This window comes from Artemia franciscana, chromosome 5, assembly GCF_032884065.1.
Source record: "Artemia franciscana chromosome 5, ASM3288406v1, whole genome shotgun sequence".
In the NCBI taxonomy this organism is placed as follows: Eukaryota; Metazoa; Arthropoda; class Branchiopoda; order Anostraca; family Artemiidae; genus Artemia; species Artemia franciscana.
Window position 1 is genome coordinate 56414126 of NC_088867.1, and position 23047 is coordinate 56437172.

Below are 23047 nucleotides of genomic sequence, written 5' to 3' on the forward strand. Positions count from 1 at the left end.
GAGGCTGGGATAAACTAAAACCACATGTATTACTATTTTTAATCCATGCATTAACCAACAAAAAAAATAATAATTGACCAGAACTGAATAAATGTTCCCAAGTGTAAATATCCACAAGAATCGATATTAATCTTATGAGTATAATTATTATGCTAAAAAAGGAAATAAGCTGAGTGATTATGCAGAAAAAAATGATAGCATGGAAAAAATAATAAGAAGGCAATATAGAGAAGAGAAAACATGCATTGTACCATAGAAATCACAAGACTGTCAAATAACAAAGATTCTGGTCTTAGATTTTTAAGCGAAGCGTAAAGAAATTTAAAATCTTATATCGACTTTATTAATCTTTATTAACAGGAGGGTTTTATAACCGTCGTTGCCACCATTTTGTAACCGGTTTAAACAGGGTCTGGAGAATTAACAAGAGTTAGAGTAGTGCACAGACATCAAACTCTGATGGTTAATAAATATTTGTACCTTATACTTGAGATAAAGTGAACACAACACAAGAGTTAAAAGAGAACAAAGGATTTTTTTAAGTATTGTGATTTTTGGTTTTTAATCCTATCATTTTAAAGTGAAATTCAAAAGACACTTCTAATTTGTAATATAAGTACAATCTTGCATAATCTTCTTGCTGAAAAAAGAATTAAAAATATTAAAATAAACTAACTAATAACTAATATGTGAGTAAACAAAATGTTCCAGAGTATTTCAGCTATTATTGAGAGATTCAATGCCACGCTGTAGAAACCAGTAAGTTTGCATATGAAAAGGAACAATTTATTTGTACTCACATCCAAGCTAAGCTACCGACACCATTCAACTCCCAACACCAACCACTCTTTTCAAATCCTTTTCGTGCCTCTTTTAAATATTGTTTACACCTGGTACGTATTATTTGACATGAATCAATTAATGCAAACGAAAACATCTCAAAGGTTATACCAAGGAGAGATTCAATACCCAGTAAATGAATCATACATCCAATAACAAAAAATTCTTACAGCTTGCATTGCTTCCAGGAAATGTCTTGGCTGTCATGAGAGGAGTATAGGGGCTAACAACTCCAATAGTACACCGGGATAGTGTTCTTGTAGGACCCATTGAAGGAATACTACTATGTTTATTTTCAGGTCTTAACTGGGAACAGTAATCCATGGCATTCTGTTAAGCAACAACTGGATCATCCCTTCGTTGCTTCAAAAATCCGATTTTTCCCATACAGTGTCCACCCTCGAACTGTATGCATGAGGGTTGAAATGTATGGTTGTAAGTGGACAAGTAAGTGTTTTATTTTGCTTGCTTTTACATTTATTTTTTTAATTCTTTGCTTGGAAAACGAGTGAACACAAGGAAATCATACGGTTAATTTTTCCAAAAACTAAGGAATGTACTAAATAGCAGTAATGGCAAAAACAAATAGTAAAAACATGGGATAGTTTTAAAAAGAACTCCAAAAAATTCTAGAAACTACTTATTAACAATTCTAACCACTTACTTGTCTCTTCCTGGACGTATATTACATCGTAGTCTCCCTAATAAATAAATAAATGATCAGAATTGCATATTACCGTTACATGTTGCAATAGGGAGCCGCCATTTTTAAATTTTTAACACCAACATTTAACAACGGTGAACACTAGTCAAGTACCAAAGAAAAAGTACCATTAGTGCTATTGTAAAATATAATAGCAATATAGAAAGTGGGTTGTTTATTTATCCTTCAGGGGGGGGGGTGGGGGTAAAGTGGAGCTATGTGCCCTTAGTAATGACATAAGTAATTATTTATAATTGCTTGAAGGTAATTTTTAGGGTTTTCATCAGATCACCCCATGGTCTTGAGGTTTCGGGTATTTAACAAACTTTCACACGTATAAAAAAAGTTCACACGTATTTCTATCCTGTCAAAAAGAATAAATATGAAGAAACTTGCCAAAATAACATTTTTAAGGTATATTTTCTGAAGAACTTATTCTTCTTCGTTTGTTTGTTGATATTTTTGTGTTTTTTCTGTCTTTTTTTGTGTTAGAATGACCGATGAATGAGGCTCAAAAGGTCGTAACTTCTATATGTCAGTATTTTTATGCCTGACTTAGTAAGAAATGTGACTGACTATGGTTGTTCAAATAAGCCTATGTATAACGATTCTCTCTTCTCTTGTAATCGTCTTTGTGAATCCCCTTAATTGTCTGTGTAACGAATTAATTTGAAAAAAAACAAATTTCCGAAAAAGAAATCTTGGCTGTGTGTCTTGGCTTTTTCTACAATTAGCCATGGAGCGATACCCCCAACTACTTACAGTCCAAAATCAGCTGACTCAGTTGCCTTTTCAAGCAAAGTAAAGGCATGAAGCAGAAATAAATACCTATGATTTAAACTCTAAACGAATAGAAATTAAATTAACAACCATAGAAAACAAACATACAACAGGTAATACCATACATCAATAAATAAATCTTAAAACGAGTAAAACTTAAACGGCATATGAAAATCAAGCTTAAAACGAAAAAAGAACAACAAACAAGAGTTTGGCTACTACCCAGTTCTCAAACTGTAAAATTCTTAAGTGTGTTGGCGCTTTACTTAAAACGAATCATACTACAAAGATTTTCTTTTGTACTTGTTATAACATTGAAAATAAAAATAGAAAGATTAAAAATTAAAAAGAAAACCGATAATTGTATTTACATTTACTTTCACTTAAAATCTATCGTTTTTGAAGTGCCCTTTCGTCATTTGGCACCCCTTCTTTGGTGGTACCACAATCACATAAATTCAATCTTAGAAGAAAATAAGACAAGTGAAAACGGAATAGACTGATACATAATAGAACATACCTATTAAAAGGAATAATACGCTAAATCACAGTTCTAAAAAATATTAAACATAACTTTTCTGAATTGCCTTAGCTGATATTTGAGGTGGTCTAGCTAAAAAAAAAAATCCATTTAAAATTGACTATGACTGAATGAAGCTCTAAATTATTTTCAAGTTCTTTTTATCTTGCGCTATTTTTCGAGATTCTCTATTCCCCCTGATCTCTTTTTTTTTCGCCCTTTTATGACATAATTCCTGGCTTCTTTCTATAATTTGTATTATTTGCTTCCTTAACAATAAATTTTTTCAACTGAACCGGCCACTATCCAAAAATCAACCAACTCCAAAAACCAATTCAATTTATTTCAATGTTTAAGGCTAGATCAGGAAACAAAAACCTATATGCAAATTCTGAAAGCTTTTCATCCAGACAGAATGCTTTCAGGCCCCTTTGCCTCACCACTCTCCATAAGTTGTTTCTGTAAATATCTGTTCCTGTTACGATTAAATAAAAAAAAAGTTTTTTAAATGAAAGTAAGGAGCAACACTAAAACGTAAAACGAACAGAAATTACCCGCTATATGAAAGCGGCCTTTCCTCTTCAATGCCCCACTCTTTACGCTAAAGTTTGACTCTTTCTCTTAACTCTACTTCTTAAAACACTAAAAAAACTTTAGCGTAAAGAGCGGGGCGTTGAAGAGGAAAAGCCCCTTTCAAATACGGAGTAATTTCTGTCCGTTTTAAGTTTTAATGTCGCTCCTTACTTTCATTTAAAAAAACTTGTTTTTTATTTAATTTCTGGACGTTTTTTTAATTAATGCGTGTTTTGATCTTGGTTCTCTGCATATAAATAATTAAAACGAAGTTTGCATCTTAATTTGTTTTCGCTAAATGGCTTTTGTCATAGTTTTAATCGGAAGATTTTGAGAAAAAAGGAGCGAGGGAGGAAGCCTAGTTGCCCTCCAATTTTTGATCAAACGGTTCGTGGTAACGAACTGTAGTAAGGAGCGACCCGGCTCAATAGTAACCAAAACTCTAAAAAATGGAATTTTGATACCAATAGCTACATCAAAAGAATTCCATTTTAATGCTGGTTTTAAATATATAAGTTTCATCAAGTTTAGTCTTACCCATCAAAAGTTACGAGCCTGAGAAAATTTGCCTTATTTTAGAAAACAGGGGGAAATGCCCCCTAAAAGTCATAGAATCCTAACGAAAATCACACCATCAGATTCAGCGTATCAGAGAACCCTAGTGTAGAAGTTTCGAGCTCCTATCTACAAAAATGTGGAATTTTGCATTTTTTGCCAGAAGGCAGATCACGGATGCGTGTTTATTTGTTTTTTTGTTTTTTTGTTTGTTTTTTTTTTCCCAGGGGTGATCGTATCGACCCAGGTGTCCTAGAATGTTGTAAGAGGGCTCTTTCTAACGGAAATGAAAAGTTCTAGTGCCTTTTTAGTGACCAAAAAAATTGGAGGGAACCTAGGACCCCTCCCACGCTAATTATTTTTCCAAAGTCAACGGATCAAAATTCTGAGATAGCCATTTTATTCAGCGTAGTCGAAAAACCTTATAACTATGTCTTTGGGGACGACTTACTCCCCCACAGTCCCAAGGGAGGGGCAACAAGTTACAAACTTTGACCTGTGTTTACATTAAATAAATAAAAACTAGTTTTTTTAACTGAAAGTAAGGAGCGACATTAGAACTTAAAACGAACAGAAATTACTCCGTATATGAAATGGGTTGTCCCCTCCGCAGTCCCACGCTCTTTACGCTAAAGTTTGACTCTTTGCCACAATTCTACTTTTTAAAACAATTAAAAACTTTAGCGTAAAGAGCGTGGGACTACGGAGGGGACAACCCATTTCATATACGGAGTAATTTCTGTTCGTTTTAAGTTCTAATGTCGCTCCTTACTTTCAGTTAAAAAAACTAGTTTTTTTTTATTTAATTTCTGAACGTTTTTGAATTAATGCATGTTTGATTTTGGCTCTCCGCACATAAATTATTGAAATGAAATTAGTATATTAATTCTTTTTTTTTTGGCTAAATGGCTTTCTCTTAGTTTTGATCAGACGATTTTGAGAAATAAGGGGTGGGGAAGGAGGCCTAGCTGCCCTCCAATTTTTCAGTTACTTAAAAAGGCTACTAGAACTTTTAATATTCAACGAACGTTTTTATTAGCAAAAAATATACGTAACTTAAGAATTAACTTACGTAACAAACTTTTATATTCTTATATTTTTATTATGTGTACGAGGGGGTTTGTACCCTCGTTAATACCTCGCTCTTTACACTAAATCGTAAGTTTTGTCCCAATTCTTTAAGAATGACCCCTGAATAAAAAAGGCCGTAGAATAAATAGTTGAAATCACTAAAAATATTTTTGCATAAAGAGCGAGGTATTTATCTCCTCCTAAATACCTCGCTCTTTATGCTAAAGTATTTTTAGAACCCCTCATATGCGTAATAATCTCTGTTCGTTTTAAATTTCAATGCTATTCCTTACTTTCATTTGAAAAAATGTTTTCATGTTTATTTTTTCATTGTTTTTTTATAGTAATGCTAGAAAATCCTGCGCCCTTTTCATTGAATTTTTCTTCCCCCATGACATATTCCTCAAAGGAAAGATCCTCCCACAAAGCCCTCTCCCATCAACCCCACCCCCCAAACCAAAAAATCCCCATGAAAACGTCTGTAAACTTCCCAATAACCATTACTATATGTAAACATTGGTCAAAGTTTGTAACTTGCAGCCCCTCCCTCAGGGATTGTGGGGGAGTAAGTCATTCCCAAAGACATAGTTATTATGGTTTTCGACTATGCTGAACAAAATGGCTATCTTAAAATTTTAATCTGTTGAATTTCGGAAAAACATGAGCATGGGAGGGGGCCTATTTGCCCTCCAATTTTTTTGGTCACTTAAAAAGGACACTAGAACTTTTCATTTCCGTTAGAATGAGCCCTCTCGCGACATTCTAGGACCACTTGGTCGATAAGATGACCCCTGGGAAAAAAAAACAAAAAAAACAACAAATAAACACGCACCCGTGATTTGTCTTCTGGCAAGAAATACAAAATTCCACTTTTTTTTAGATAGGAGCTTGAAATTTTTGCTATAGAGTTCTCTGATATACCGAATGCGATAGTGTGATTTTCGTTAAGATTCTATGACTTTTAGGGGATGTTTCCCCCTTTTTTCCAAAATAGGACAAATTTTCTCAGGCTCGTAACTTTTGATGACAAAGACTAAATTAATTGAAACTTATATATTTAGAATCAGCGTCAAAAATTCGATTCTTTTGATGTATCTTTTAGCATCAAAATTCAGTTTTTTAGAATTTCGTTTACTATTGAGCCGGGTCGCCCCTTACTACAGTTTCTTACCACGAACTGTTTGAAAAGAAAATAATTCGGTATTTCGGGGCTTCTGACATTATTACTCCTTTGCGGAAGTTAGGCTCAAAATTGAAAAAGGATTATATTTTTTCTCTGGGCCCCTTCCACCTCTTAGTTCGTTTATTTTCCCGTTAGTTTTCACCTGTTTTCGCTTTATAGTTGTGTTATCTCTTAGCAGTTCTTTCGTTAGTTGAGTTATGGTTGTGGTATATATGTTTTATCGCTCGTATAGTTGTGTTATTTTCAAATTATACTCCATAATAGAGAGGCTCCGAACACCCAGCATTGTATGTTAAGCTCTTAATTTGACGTTTTTTTCTAACGTGACCACATTCATCCTGCGCCCTTTTCATTGAATTTTTTCCCCCATGGCATATTTCTCCAAGAAAAGATCCTCCCACATAGCCCCCTCCCTCAACCCTATCCCCAAAACCAAAAAAAACCTGAAAACATCTGTACACTTCCCAATAACCATTATTATATGTAAACACTGGTTGAAGTTTGTAACTTGCAACCCCTCCCCCGGGGACTGTGGGGGAGTAAGTCATCCCCAAAAACATAGTTATTATGATTTTCGACTATGCTAAACAAAATGGCTATCTCAAAATTTTGATCCGTTGACTTTGGGAAAAAAATGAGCGTGGGAGGGGGCCTAGATGCCCTCCAATTTTTTTGGTCACTTAAAAAAGGCACTAGAACTTTTCATTTCCGTTAGAATGAGCCCTCTTGCGACATTCTAGGACCACTTGGTCGATACGATGACCCCTGGGAAAAAAAAAAAAAAAAAAAAACAAACAAACAAATAAACACGCACCCGTGATTTGTCTTCTGGCAAAAAATGCAAAATTCCACATTTTTGTAGATAGGAGCTTGAAACTTCTACAGTAGGGTTCTCTGATACGCTGAATCTGATGGTGTCATTTTCGTCAAGATCCTACGACTTTTAGGGGGTGTTTCCCCCTATTTTCCTAAATAAGGCAAATTTTCTCAGGCTCGTAACTTTTGATGGCTAAGACTAAACTTGATGAAACTTATATATTTAAAATCAGCATTAAAATGCGATTCTTTTGATGTAGCTATTGATATCAAAATTCAATTTTTTAGAGTTTTGGTTACTATTGAGCCGGATCGCTCCTTACTACAGTTCGTTACCACGAACTGTTTGATATAGTAATGGTTATTGGGAAGTATACAGGCGTTTTCAGGAGGATTTTTTTGGTTTGGGGGAGGGGTTGAGAAGAGGGGGATATGCTGGGGGAACTTTCCTTCGAGAATTTGTAATGGGAGAAGAAAATTTCCATGAAGGGAGAGGAGGATTTACTACCATTATTTAAAAAAAAAACAATAAAAAAATAAAAGTGAAAAAGCTTTTTCAGCTGGAAGTAAGGAACAGCAATAAAACTTAAAACAAACAGAAATTATTACCCATATGAGGGGCTCACCTCCTTCTAATACCTCGCTCTTTACGCTAAAGTATTTTCAGTAATTTCAACTACTTATTCTACGGCTTTTGTGATTCAGGGGGTCATTCTTAATGAATTGGGATAAAATTTAAGCTTTAGTTTAAAGAGCGAGGTACTGACGATGGGGCGAACAATAAAAAAACAATAAAAAAATAAAAGTGAAAAAGCTTTTTCAGCTGGAAGTAAGGAACAGCAATAAAACTTAAAACAAACATAAATTATTACCCATATGAGGGGCTCACCTCCTTCTAATACCTCGCTCTTTACGCTAAAGTATTTTCAGTAATTTCAACTACTTATTCTACGGCTTTTGTGATTCAGGGGGTCATTCTTAATGAATTGGGATAAAATTTAAACTTTAGTTTAAAGAGCGAGGTACTGACGATGGGGCGAATCCCCTCATATATGTAATAAAAACATGAGAATACAAAAGTTCTTTACGTAAGCTAATTTATAAGTTACGTAAATCTTTTACCAATAAAAAGATTCGTAAAAAATTGAAAGTTCTAGTTGCCTTTTTAATCAACCAAAAAATCGGGGGGCAACTAGGCTTCGTCCCCCGCTCTTTTTTTCTCAAAATCATTCGATCAAAATTATGAGAAAGCCATTGATCCAAAAAAAAAAAAAAAAAATGCAAATTTCGTTTTGATTATTCCTCTGCGGAGAGCCAAAATCAAAACATGCATTGATTCAAAAACGTTCAGAAATTAAATAAAAAAAATAAGTTTTTTTAACTGAAAGTAAGGAGCGACATTAAAACTTAAAACGCACAGAAATTACTTCGTATATGAAAGAGGCTGCTTCCTCATCAACGCCCCGCTCTTTACGCTAAAGTTTGACTCTTTCTCTCAATTCTTCTTTTTAAAACAGTAAAAAACTATAGCGTAAAGAGCGGGGCGTTGATGAGGAAGCAGACTCTTTCATATACGAAGTAATTTCTGTGCGTTTTAAGTTTTAATGTCGCTCCTTACTTTCAGTTAAAAAAACTTGTTTTTTTTATTTAATTATTTAAAAAGGCAACTAGAACTTTTAATTTTGTGCGAACATTTTCATTAGTAAAAATTATAAGTAAGTTACGAATTAACTTACGTAACAAACTTGTATATTCGTATGTTTTATTGCGTATATGAGGGGGTTCATCACTCGTCGATACCTCGCTCTTTACACTAAAGCTTAAATTTTGTCACAATTCCATAAGAATGACCCTTGGATCACAAAGGCCGTAAAATAAATAGTCGAAATTACTAAAAATACTTTAGCGTAAATAGCGAGGTATTTACGAGGAGGTAAAACCCTCATATGTGCAATAATTTCTGCTCGTTTCAAGTTTTAATGCTATTCCTCACTTTCAGTAGAAAAAAAAAACTTTTCATATTTGTTTTTTCATTTTTTTTTTAATAATGCTAGAAAATCTTGCGCCCCCTTCATCGAAAGTCTCTTCCCCCATTAGAAGTTTTTCCATGGAAAGATCCTCCCACGTAGCCCCCTAAACCAAAAAAATCCCCCCGAAAATGTCTGTAAACTTCCCAGTCACCATTACTATATGTAAAGACAGGTCAAAGTTTGTAACTTGCAACCCCTTCCATGGGGACTGTGGGGGAGTAAGTCGTCCCCAAAGACATCGTTATCAAGTTTCTCGACTATGGTGAATAAAATGGCTATCTCAGGATTTTGATCCCTTGACTTTGGGGAAAAATGAGCGTGGGAGGGGGCCTAGGTGCTCTTTAAGTTTTGGTCACTTAAACAGAGCACTAGAACTTTTGATTTTCGTTAGAATGAGTCCTCTTGCGACATTCTAGGACCACTGGGTCTATACGATCACACCTGGAAAAAACAAACAAAAAAACAACAACAAAAAACAAATAAACACGCATCCGTGATTTGTCTTCTGGCAAAAAATGCGAAATTTCATATTTTTGTAGATGGGATATTTTAGGGGGTGTTTTCCCCTATTTTCTAAAATGAGGCAAATTCTCTCAGGCTCGTAACTTTTGATAGGTAAAACTAATCTTGATGAATGTTATATATTTAAATCAGCATTAAAATGCAATTTTTTTATATGTAACTATTGGTATCAAAATTCAATTTTTTAGAGTTTCGGTTCTATTGAGCCGGGTCGCTCCTTACTACAGTTCGTTACCACGAACTGTTTGATACACTCGTGAAGATTTGTTTTTTTTATATATCCATTGCATCAATGAAATAAGGTATAATTATATAATTCGAAATGAAAAATCACACATAAGGTGAATATTTGAAAATGTTTATTTAAAAAAATGTTTTTTGAACAAGAAAATTCAAAGAAAAGTAAAAAATGATATAAAAGTTAAACCGAACTAAAATAAAGTTATTAGTAAGTCATGCTTGAAACGAAGAAAGGCTGCTATGAATGAACAAATTAAATCAAAGACGCATACATATTGAATTGACTAATAAAATGAAAGTTAAAACAAGCCGAGTCTAATCTGAATGAATAAATGAAATGATTAATCAAGTTAAACTCAATCAAGATTCTTTTGATGTATCTATCACTGTCAAAATTACAATTTTCAAATATTATAGTGTTGGTAGCCTATTATAATAATTGTTGCCATGGGTTGCTCTTTACCTATAGTTCAGTTCCGCGGACTGTTTGTAAGGATATTGCTTTATCTGATTACTATTTAAACTTTCTGAAGTTGGTTTGCTATGTTTGCAGTGGCAATTTGTGGCTAAAGTGTTCTGCTAATAAATTCGTGTTGGTGGTGGCAGTCACCACATTAACCAAAACCATACCAGTGCTTCCAGCTTTCTTTCTAAGAAAGTCAGGTGAAGGGCGCTTGAAATTGGTTGATTACAGTAGACTCAAAAGTAAGACTACACAGTAGACTACAGTAGACCCTTATATAGAAATTGCTTTTTTTGTAATGGTGGGCTTGGATAAAGTTTTGAGAACCACATAAAGCGCTTTTGTCCAGAGGTGCCATTTGGGGGGGGGGGGGTCAGATTTTCCAGGGGGCCCAAGCTTCCACTACAAAGGGCCCTTTCTGGTCATAATTATCCATTATGTCCAACATAATATATTCTGTTCAAATGATTTGAACTAATTGCACGCCTATTAGCCAAAGAGCGTAATTATCTGACGACCCTTGGGGTAATTACGCTATTTGTTATTAATCATTGTAAACTTTGAAAGTAGGTTAGATTCATAATAAAAGTCTCAAGTTCTGTCAAATGCCCCATGCCCACCCCAAGATTTGGCCCAAATGGCGCCTCTGCTTTCGTCACCGGCTTTAATAAGTTGTTTCTTTTTTTATGTAGTGTTGGCCAGTAAGTGGCTATTGTCTCTAGTTTTTGGCATAATCGTAACCCAGTTGAAATTGGTACATAATCATTTTAAACTAAACGTGGTAAATTGAATTAGCCCTCACTTTTTAACGAGGCTAGGGCAATTATAAAAATTAAATTTGCATAGCCTATGTATAAGGTACAGGCTTAACAGTCTTAACACTTCACAATATTATAGATAAAAAGCCTATGCATGACTTATTTTCACCAAGTTCTGACAGACTCTATTTGTAAAATATGTACTTTAAGGATTTGCATGTGTGTATCACAGCTAGAAAAAGTTAGAATGAAGTTAGATCAAGGCATCAAGTTAGAATGAGCAAATTCTACAATCCCTTTGAACCAGTATTGTTGGAAATCAAACAACTTAACGATTATTCCCGAAAACCTCGCTGGAAAAAACACAAAATACTACTGGAAGGGAAAATTGGAATTGTTTCTTTCAAGGGAGAATGATCTAGAAACCTGGCAAATTCTATTATGAAATTGAAAATCCTTTAGTGAATTTGATTTTAATATAATATTAAATGTTCACTCTTTTTTAAACTCGTACTAAATAGTTTTTTTTCTATTTTGGAAATCTTTGTTGCACTTCTAGCTTGGAATTTGTTATTTAAACTCAAAAGGGCCGTATAGGTCGAACGAATCCTTTTCATAATAAATTGTTATAGGCTAAGCCTGATACCCTGCATTTTACCTGTTTCTTTTAAGACTAAATATTAAAATATTTTGATAGTTAAAACTATATATAATCCCCAAATTGTCATGATTTGTATTTTTATATTATTTTATATTTATTTTTATTTTTATATTATTTTTTATTTTTATATTAAATTTCATATTATATTATATTTGTACGTGTATTTTATATATCATCAAATTATCATATTTTGAATCAACCTGAAGTGAAAGCTATTGTAAAGGTAATGTTACTGTTTGTAACTTTTGGTAACTGTCTGTAACAGTTACTGAGGTAAACTGATTGTAGGTAAAGAAACAGAAACGGCATTTTTTTTGGAATATTTTCAGAGGCGAACCCCTTTAAGCTCGCAATTAAGGATAATATTTTCTATGCAATCACTCTTTGTTTGTGTAAGAGCGGCTTCTGCTACTTTATTCATGCTTCAATTTAAAACACATGCTATTTTCCCCACTTCTTCCCCCAATTTCCATTATCAAGGCGTAACTTCACTACTTTTTATTGTAAGCAACTTGATTTTCCGGAAGAACGGCTTTCCATTGTCTACATCGCTTTTGATTATTTAAATGAAAGAAGGCAATCCATCGGGAGTGCTTTCTTTACAATATACCCCTCTTGATATCCCAAATAGCTTTATTGTATTCTTTCCATTTCATTCAGGTGCGATTAGGGTAAACCTGGGGGACCATTTATATGTTTGGTGTCAGGATCTTTGAGATAGTAAACCCTTCCTCTCGGTAATCAATATGGGATAATAGAAGCGTTTTACAATGACCAGCTTTCCTTGGCTTCAAACAGCTGCGTTTTGTCTCCAAACAACATTTTTTGCGGGTTGTGTCAAATTTAATCCGGTGTGGGAACAAGTTCATGTATCATAACGTTTCAACGGCTGCGTTAAAACGTTTCAACTGATACTTTACGAAATTCAATTAAAAAAAAACAAGTTTTTAACTTAAAGTAAGGAGCAACATTAAAACTCAATACAAACAGAAATTCCCCCGTATGTGAAGGGGTTTCCCCTCTTCATCATCTTGCTCTTCACGCTAAAAAGAAAAAAATTGCATTTCTTCTGACAATAAATACAAGCTTTCATATCTTCAAAGATAGAAGCTTGAATTCTCTACAGTAGGGTTCTCTAATTTGCTGAATCTAATGGTGAAATTTTAATTAGGATTCCTTGAATTTTGGTTGGTGTTTTTCTCCTTTTTTGAAAATCAGGCGAATTTTCTCAGGTATGTAGCCTTTTATGGGTAACACTAAGCTTAATGAATCTTATATATTTGAAATCAGTATAATAAGCCAATTCTTTGTATTTATTTATTGATATCAAAATTCCTGTTTTCTTAGAGTTTCGGTTACTATTGAGCCGTGTCGCTCATTACTTTGCAGTTTGTTACCACAAACTGTTTGGAAACGGTTAAAGATCCTCCAGAGCAATTGCTGGTGCATTATATCACAGACGTCGAATCGATATTTCGGTTGTATGGGACGTTTTTACAGAAACAAGTAGCAAGCCTTTTGCCCAACCTGGCCACAGTGGAATCGAGCCATGGGTGCCGTAGTGCGAAGCAAAGCAGCAGTCCACTGTGCTACACAGGGTCTATTGCGAGACCCATCCATGAAAAAGGTTTCCTTCTCAATTCTGTAAACAAACAAATAAACATTCAAGAAGGGGTAAGTCCCTTTATTAGACAGTGAAAACATATACAAAAGTCTGGATATTTCGATCACATATAGAGCAATCATCATCGGCAGAAATACTGCTGAATACTGTCATGTAATTCTGCCGATGACGATCGCTGTATATGTGGTCGAAATATCCAGATTTTTATCTGTTTTCACTTTCTAATAAATGGACATATCCCCATTAGAATGTTTATTTGTTCGTCATAGAAAGGCAGTGTGGTCTTGGGAAAAAATACCTAATTTAAGTCGTTAATACCAATTCTGCTTGCCCTTGTAAAATTCGACGCCCTTTGGGCAAGCAATGGATTTGGAGAATCTTTATTCTTTATCCTACCCAATTCTAATCCTCTAGCTTCGCCTTTTTTACTCCAACAGATGGAATGACTCGGTTTGATATAAACATTTCGACAACCGCTACTGTGTTTTGCGTCAGAGTACACAGCTATCTGAACCAGATTTACTTACGATTTACTGTATTATTTTATATTCATAAAAAAAATTACTTAGTATGTGAGACACTGTTTTATGGCAGTTTATAGAGAGATCACAATCCGCTATCAAGTGGTAATAACTCATTTGGTACTTGTGTATTAGCCAGTACACACTCAAAAGTTATGTTTAAGTTGGATCACAGGAAGCCGATTTCATAGCTACAAAGGCAGGTGACGGGTTATACAATGCATTGGACTTAGACTGAATATATTATTGTATAATTTGGGCTATATATTTGCACATTAGGGAGGAGGGGGTCAGGTTAGGTTAGGGGCGCTATCCAAATACTTTATCCCCACTTTCTCCCCAATATGCTAATGTATAGCCGAAATTATATTATTATATAAAATAAAGGTTATATAAAGGTTACATTTCATTAGGATTAACCCAACTTTACTTCTGGAGCGTTTACTGGCTAATACACAAGAACCACGCATTTTAACAAAATATTGTGGAAGTTACGCTTATTATCTCAACTGCGCATTACGTTATTACAAAATGATTGCAGTTATTGCAGGCTATTGCAGCAATGGAAATTTTGAATTCAATTCAGAATATGCTATTAATGCGGTTTTTTTCAATCCTAGTTGTTCGTACCAACATTTGTGAGAATTAAGATATATACGCGTTCGCATATCACAGAGAGACAATATTCTTTGAACTTCCAAGGTGCAAGTTCACATGCTCAAAATTATTTTGTCATTGCCACTTTATTTTTTTAGTTTTCTTTACTTCTTAAATTAAATTACCTCAGTAAGCTTGTGGGATTAAACATGGCCAAGTCTCCGTGTCCAATCCCGTCTCTCTCTCTTAGTTATGTTTAAGTTTATATTTTTACGAAAAAATTTCGACCTTAAAAGAAGTTTTTCTTCAGCTTAAAGTAAGGAGCAACAATAAATCTTAAAGCGAACAGAAATTATTGTGTATATGAGGGGGATTTCTCCCTCCTCAACACCTCGCTGTTCACGCTGAAGTTTTTTGGCACTTTAAAAAAAAGTCACTTTTTGTTTTAATTAAACGGCCCAGTCTTTTAAGAGTTCTTTTTAAAGAAGTGGGACAAAATTTAAACTTTAGCGTAAATAGAAAGGCGTTGAAGAGGGAGAAACCTTCCTCATATACGTAATAATTTCTATTCGTTGTAAGTTTTAATGTTGCTTCTTGCTTTGAGTTGAAAAAACTCGTTTTTTTTATTGAATTTCTTATGGTTTTATAAATAAAATATTTAGAAATATCCTCTGGACAATTCAATCCTGGTGAAAATTTAACCTAGTTAATAACCCTTAACATGTCCACGCGTAAAATTGAGTCGGTAAAGAGAAAGCAAGACATGTAAAGAAATTTCATATAAAAATTCTGGCTAATTCCCCCAGTATAAAATTTACTGAAAAGTTCACCCCCTGAATACTTCTATCTCCTAGGTAAATTCTCACCGTGCAAAAACTCCCCAGCAGAAAATTCGACATCTCCTCCCCACCGTTTATTACGGGTTTCATTTATTATGGGTTTCATAAACATGGTCAGGCTGCTTAGGGAAAAAATTTCTCGTACGAAAGTACGAAGGCAGTTCTGAACGGTAATATTTTACCTTAAATAAAAAAAAATGAAGAGTAAATAGTTCTGAAACAGGCAAAATATTAGTTAATAAATATATAGTTTCAGTTTTAGATTTATTTGGATAGGAAGAAGGCGACGGTAAATATCTTTGCAAAATTCGAAGAGCCCAGTTTTGAAGAGTCTTCATCGGTTTTATATGATATTTGAATGTTGCCAAATAAATCAGGGAACAATACGTAAGATGGGAGTGCACCAAGGCAAAATAAATGAAGCGTAGAACTTCATAGGGGAAAAAATGCTGAAGCCTCCTCATTACACCGTTGAGGTTTTGATAATCATTAAGGTTTTGATAATTTTATTTATGAAAGTAAGAAAGGTGAAAACATTTAAAACGTATTGTGTTTTCTGTAAAGCGCTAACTGTGTTCTGATTTTGGGAAAGCATAGGGGTTATCAGCCCTACTCATGGTAATTTTTGCTCGTTTTGAGGTTGACTCGTCTATTTATTGTAGTTTCTGTTCGTTTTGAGTTTCATTTATTTATTGATAGTGATTGTTGATAGTTTCACGCTTGGAAGGCTATTTGACTTTATTTCTGCTATTTCATGGCTTAATATAGCTCTTTACTTTTCTTTGAAAAACTTGTCTGGTGGAATTTTTTTTTTAAATTAATTTCCGTTTGTTTTTATTGACACAGTCTTTTCCATAAAAACAAATATATTGTGTATCTTTTCAGTTTTCTTCTATAAGAATCTATAGTATGGGTTGTTCTTTGTATGTTGGTGAAACTTCTTTAATTCTGACACAAACAGTATTTTTTAGTTTAATTTTATAGCTTCTGAAGTTAACCTGAAAAATAAAACTTAATATTATTCCGAAATGATTCTGTCTATGCTCTTTGACGACATGGATGCACTTATACTATTTTTATTTATTTAAATTGTATTATATATGATTTATATAAAGATAATATTACATTAAATATAATAAATATACAAAAATAAGAGCAGAAGTAGTAGTAGTAGTATCCACTTAGTAGTAGCATACCCTAGTAGTAATAGTAGCAGAGGTGTTCTCGATATACTGCTGAGCTGTCTTATTGGCAATCATTTAACACAATGCCTTTTGGTTTGTTTTTAAGGAAACATTTAGTTTTAAAGCATAATGGGCCAATTGCATAATTGATGAGGGGTATTGACATGCACAATATCCCCCAAGACATACTTGATGGGCCTTTCTAGTATGCTGAACAAATGACTGTCTCAAAATTTTGACTGGGTCTGTTTGGAAAACGAATGGGCTTGAGAGAATGGCTGCTTGCCCTTTAATCTCTTGTCACTTTTAAAAAGGGCACCTGACACTCATACTTTAATTGGAGTGTAAGGGGGAGGACTTCTCCCTTCATATATCTATTAAAACATTTTAAATAAATAAAAAAAAGCGAAAAAATTCAAAATATATTTTGTTCAGTAAAGTGCAAGTTATGTTCTGGTCTTGAGAAGGTATGGGGGTTGTCAAAGACATAGTTTCCAGAACTTTCAACCGCACTGAACAAAATGGCTATCTCAAAATTTTGATTAGATTTGTTTGCGGAATTGATGTGCGTTGAGGGTGGCTTTTTGCCCTCCAATGACTTCACTAATAAAAAGGGTACTAGCCCTTTCAATTTCTAATCGAGTGAGCCTTTGGTGAGAGAAACGGTTGACTGGTCCTTTCAATTTCAAATTGAATGAGCTGTTTTCGAAGTTTCTACGACAATAAATGCCACCTCGGGAAAATACGGTGTATGTGGGGGGGGGGGGGTATCAATCTCAATCGCTAAAAAGGCACTGAAACTTTTGATTAGCAATCCAGTGAGCCCCCTCCGAAGTTTATATGATCACCCCTTCTTTATGGACATTAAATGCCCCTATGGCATAACCTACAACCCTTCTCCTGAGGTCTGTGGGGGGGGGGGTGATTGTCATCCTCAAAAGCATAATTTCCGGATCTTTTAACTAAGTTGAAAAAAACTTATCAAAATTTTGATTGAATATGTTTGGGGAAGAGCGGACGTGGGAGTGGGGCTAGTTGCCGTCCAATCACTTTGGACTATTAAAAAAAGCACTAGCCTTTTCGATTCCAAATCGGCTGAGCCCTTATCGAAGTTTCTACGACAACTCCTTCGATAAGAAGTGCCCTGGTCTAAACAAAACAAAATACATTGTTCCCATATCACTCTTTACTTAGGCAGCGCTGTTGCTTTGCCTATGATAGGTAAATTTCATAACTTAAAGACATTCCCCCTCTGGCTATAGGGGATCTTGTTATCTCCAAAGACATAGTTATTGGGCCTTTCATCTATGCTGAACAAAATTGTAATCTCAAAATTTTGGGAAAAAGTGGCATGGGAAGCGGCCTAGTTGCCCTCTAATTTTTTTGATCGCTTAAAAAGGGCATTAAAACTTTTAATTCCCGTCAGAATGAGCCCTCTTCCAAATTTCAAGGCCCATTGGATCGGTATCATCACCCCTGCGAAAAAAATAAAATAAACAAACACGCAGCCGTGATCTTTCTTGTGGCAAAAATACAATATTCCACATTTCAAACAGTTTGTGGTAACGAAGTGTATAGTAAGGAGCGACCCGGCTCAATAGAAATTAAAACTCTGAAAAACAGAATGAATGTAAAACTCTGAATGTTGATACCAATAGTTACACCAAAAGGATTTCATTTTTATGCTGATTTCAAATATGTGTTTCGTCAAGTTTAGTCTTACCCATCAAAAGTTACGAGCCTGAAAATTTTGCCTTATTTGGAGAATAGAGGGAAACACCTTCTAAAAGTCATAGAATCTTAACAAAAATCGGATTCAACCGTCGCTCTTTACGCTAAAGTTTTTATTGTTTTAAAATGTAGAGTTGTGAGAAAGAGTCAAACTTTACCGTAGAGAGTGATGCGTTGAGGAGGGGACAACCCCTTTCATATACGGAATAATTTCTGTTCGTTTTAAATTTTAATATCGCTTCTTACTTTCAGTTTATAAAAAAAATTGTTTTTATTTAATTCGTAGGTAGGAGCTAGAAACCTCTACAGTAGGATTCTCTGATACGCTGAATCTGATGGTGTGATTTTCATTTATCTATGATTTTTTTTTTTAAATCAGGGAAATTTTTTCAGACTCGTAACCTTTGATGGGCAAAACAACTTAATGACACTTATTGGAAATCAACATAAAAATCCAATTCTTCTGATATAATTATCAAAATTCCGTTTTAATAGTTTCAGTTACTATTGAGCCGGGTCGCTCCTTACTTACAGTTCGTTACCATGAACTGTTTGATTTACATATATGTAAAGCTATTTTTACTTTTTGATGTTATATTTTGCTTGAGCTGAGGATGTGGTGTTGTTCATATACAACCTGAATATCCGCGATATATTTTCTTCTTTTAAGTGCAGTTGTGGAAGTTTCGATTTTCCTTATTTTTAAATTATTTATATGGTACTTTCTCATTTGTTTGGAATCTACGCCTTGAAAAGGAACTGAGCATAAAAATGATTAAGATGATTTAACAGTCAGCAATGGAAATAATATCCCTATGAAACCACCCCTGCCTCTGATTAATGACATTGTAAGACATCCCCTCTTACAACTGAGATCCATATTCCCATTGTATATATGTGTATGACCAAGTTTTTGGACATTTAGCTACTTTATTCCTATAAGCTCCCTAATAACTATCATTCGTTCCACGTCGAGTGTTCTCTCATAAATAAGTTACATTTGACCATGGGTATATTGGGTGATGAGAAGACCCGATTTAATGGCATTGTGATTTGCGCAGCTGGGAGGAAACTCGTTGATTAGTTCTGGAAGTAAATCAAAACTCGTTACTGACAGTTATCATAAAAATGAGCTGAAGTTAATTTGCAGTGTTGAATTTGGTTCTGGTTCTCCAGAACCAGAAATCTGGTTCTCCAAGCAATTATTTATATGATATATGATGTACATATATGATATATATATATATATATATATATATATATATATATATATATATATATATATATATATATATATATATATATATATATATATATATATATATATATATATATATATATATATATATATATATATATATATAATGAAAAGAGAAATCACCAATGCAACAGCACAAACACATTAAAAAAAAAAGACAGAAGGAGAAAAGGAAGACTGTTTTCCTACATTAGTGATTAATATAGATCAGCACTTGAATGAGGCCTTAACCCTACTCATCCACACAATACATATATATTATATATAATGAAAAGAGAAATCACCAATGCTACAGCACCAAAAAAAAAAAAAAAAAAAAAAAAAAAAAAAAAAAAAAAAAAAAAAAAAAAAAAGGAGACAGAAGGAGAAAAGGAAGACTGTTTTCCTAAATTAGTGATTAATATAGACCAGCACTTGAATGAGGCCTTAACCCTACTCATCCATACAATCACAGAGGTCAAACAGCATAGCCACACACAATCAACCATAAAGAATAATCCATGGACAGGCAGTCATGTCGTCAATAAGTATAAGTCGTCATTTACCAAACAATAGAAAAAATAATATAGACAAATAATTCAGAGGCAACACCCAACATAAGGGCTCATCAGGAGAATACACTGGCCTATATAGGGTTTCGCCACTCTAAATTCTCTACCCAGCACAGTGTTGTGGCTACCACAGAATATCCATGGCATCCCCGCGTCAGGTATCACCCCCAAAATACATGCCTATGAAAAAAAAAAACAGCAAATGTAAAACAACCAAGTAAAACCAAAAACAAGCTTATCCTGTTAATATATCCCTCCTTTTAGCAACAATAGGTAAACTAAATATTATAAATTTTACCAAATCACAAATATTAACACATTGTAAAAAACCTGAATGAACTAAACAATTATAGAATTCATCTTTACCATGTGGCTAATTTTTTAGAAAATCCGCTCAATTAGAAACACAATTCAAAATAAATGGCGCTGTGACAACATTTCTCGAACCTCCAAAATTAGTTAAAAATTTCTTTAAGTATTTCTAGATAATTCTTTTGATATTTATTTAAAAGTTCGTTATAATGAAAACTAAATTTTTTAAATTGCCAAGTTAATTTATTTGCAGAAAAACCTCTTGATATCAATTTTTGGCTTAAGATTTTACATCTATTTTTAAAATCAATATAATTACTACAAATCCTTGCATAACGAAGTAACTGTGAGAAAAACGCTGAATATGTGATATTTGAGTGTATATTACTTTCAGGGAATGGGAAACTAATCACTTCAAAATCAAAATCATCCGTTTTATTATACATTTTAAAACTTAATTTATTATTATCACAAATATTAATATTTAAATCTAAGAAATGATCTTCATGACCAGCGCCATGACTAGGCTCAAGAATAAGCTCTGATGGATATATATTTTTAGAAATATCAATGAAATCCTTACAATTTAAGACCAAAATATCATCTAAATATCTTTTATTATTTGACAAAGCATGTTTTAAATTAATTGGATTATTCTTATCCATCATATATTTATATTCTAGTTGACTTAAAAACAAGTCAGCTATAAATGGGCTGGCATATGTAATTTTACCAAGCTGGCAGCAGAGCCTATTTGATGAATACCACAAAAAAGAAAAAACAACCATAATGTAAACTCTTGTGAAGATCAGAGAAAGACTACATTGCTTCCTGCGAAATCCACCCTGCTCATTACACATAAAAGTTCCGTTATAGTATTGAGCTTGTCTCAGTTTTGCCTTCTGATTCTCTAGACAATAGATTAATCTATATTACAAAATCTACTGGTACTAGGGATATTTATGATTCTTCTATTTATTTTTTCGTAAAGCGAATCCACAGAAATGAGCCTTAATTCCCGAAAAATTGACCCAAAAAGGGGAAACTTCAGCACAAAAAGTGGTAAGTGGGGAAAGCTACCCCTTGGTATTTAGATTGTACTCTACATAGTAGTGAAAACTAACGGAAGTCAAATTGGTATTTTTCAAATGTAAGTAACGAGACACCTCAAGACAAACGGCCTGTTGTCACCCTTTTAATTTCCCAAACTTTAAACTTGAGTGTTTTGTGTTTTGAATTTCTTGGCTGGAAACTAGTAAAGAGCAAAGCAATGCTTCGACGGCAACCCTGTAATATTTCCTGTTTTTTCTTAATTTCCATGTTTATTTTTATTATCGTGGTTCAAGACTTTTCTACATAAATTTTTTTTCGAGCTTTGACAGTTAAGCTGCAGATGAAATGGCCGGGTTTTATAACATGGGCTTGATAGATTATCATGATGACATAGTTCCAGATTTTGATTATGCTTTTTTATTTATTTTTAAGGTTATAATTTCAATTTTTAATTGCCTATGCCCATTGTCACGACTCCAAAACTATAGGCTACTGCTTAAATTCTCACGTTACTACCTTGAATAATTTAGCTGCAAACTCCGTAAATAAAAAGAATGAAAGACAGACACTTGATTTCAAATTTAAATTTCAAACATAGATATCTACTTCTATCACAGTTACTACTACTACATTACTATTACTACTACTACTACAGCTACTAGCAACTCAGTGGACCACCGGCCTCCTGAAGCCAATTCAGCTGTGCACGCTCCGCCTCCATCCTTATCTATTCAAAGTTTCTCTCTTTACACACTTCCAAGCCAACCTACTTTAAGTCCATTCTTACATCTTTTCCCCACCCATTTGGAGACGACTTGCTGTTCTTTTTACCCATGATAGATGGCAGAAAAGAACGATCTTTGGCAATCTGTCTTCCCTCATCTGCAAAACGTGTCCGAGTCATCTCAACCTTTCTATCGTTATAGCCGTAGAAAGCACAGTAGAGCCCCTTTTCTCGTAGAGCTTACTGTCTTAAAATAAGTTCAGTCAAATAGGTATCTAAAGCAATTCATAGAAAAATCCTCTGGAAAACATTTATCAAATCTTTCTCTCTCTTTGGAAATACCTACGTTTCAGAAACCGTGCTTCACAACTGTCAGTACTGTAGTTTTCATCTTCTAATCTTGGTTCCATACTTATCTTACTATTCTTCCAAACTTTTTCAAATGTAAAAAACACCCTGGGCATTGGCTACTCCACTTTTACCATCTTCAGGGCATTCGTCGTCTTTACTAATAATGCTACCCTGGTAAGTAAAGCTATGCTCCTAATTTATGTTCTCGCTAGTCTTCTTAGCGACTTAGTCTTCTTAACTTTAATTTTCAAGCTAATACTTGAATCTTGAACTGTTAATATACTTATCTGCAGACAAGAAAACGTTCACTAGGTAAGTTTCATTTAGTTCTGCCAAAACATAAATAAAACAGCATATTTTTTAACGGGGCTTCAGAGGGAATATGGTTGAACTTAATCAAATGCTAAATTCGGTTGGTCATGCTATTCTTCCTAAGACCACAAACCTTTTTTTTAAGAAACCTCCGTCTGCATCAGCATGTTCTGCGAATCAGTATCTTCATTTTTTCACCCAGCCTGTGTTCATCTTTCCTTATAGAAGCCGCTGATCTCACATTTTCTTATCGTTATAACATACCAAGCGTTCTG

The 23047-nt window shown here is 34.0% G+C and overlaps 1 protein-coding gene and 1 long non-coding RNA gene across 2 annotated transcripts in view; one reads left to right on the top strand and one right to left on the bottom strand.

The window, feature by feature from the left end:
* Window positions 1-1139: 1139 nt before the first annotated feature.
* Window positions 1140-23047, top strand: part of LOC136027622 (discoidin domain-containing receptor tyrosine kinase B-like) — a gene marked incomplete at its 5' end in the record, with an annotated part of 54148 nt that continues 32240 nt past the window's right edge. The window contains 1 exon segment of the mRNA XM_065705038.1: window positions 1140-1287. Within this exon segment, the coding sequence (XP_065561110.1) occupies window positions 1140-1287 (148 nt within the window).
* The window catches only part of LOC136027623 (uncharacterized), a 53484-nt gene continuing 31941 nt past the window's right edge, over window positions 1505-23047 (bottom strand). Inside the window, exon 3 of the long non-coding RNA XR_010617636.1 lies at window positions 1505-1541. This is a non-coding gene — a long non-coding RNA (uncharacterized LOC136027623). The remainder of the gene's footprint in view (window positions 1542-23047) is intronic.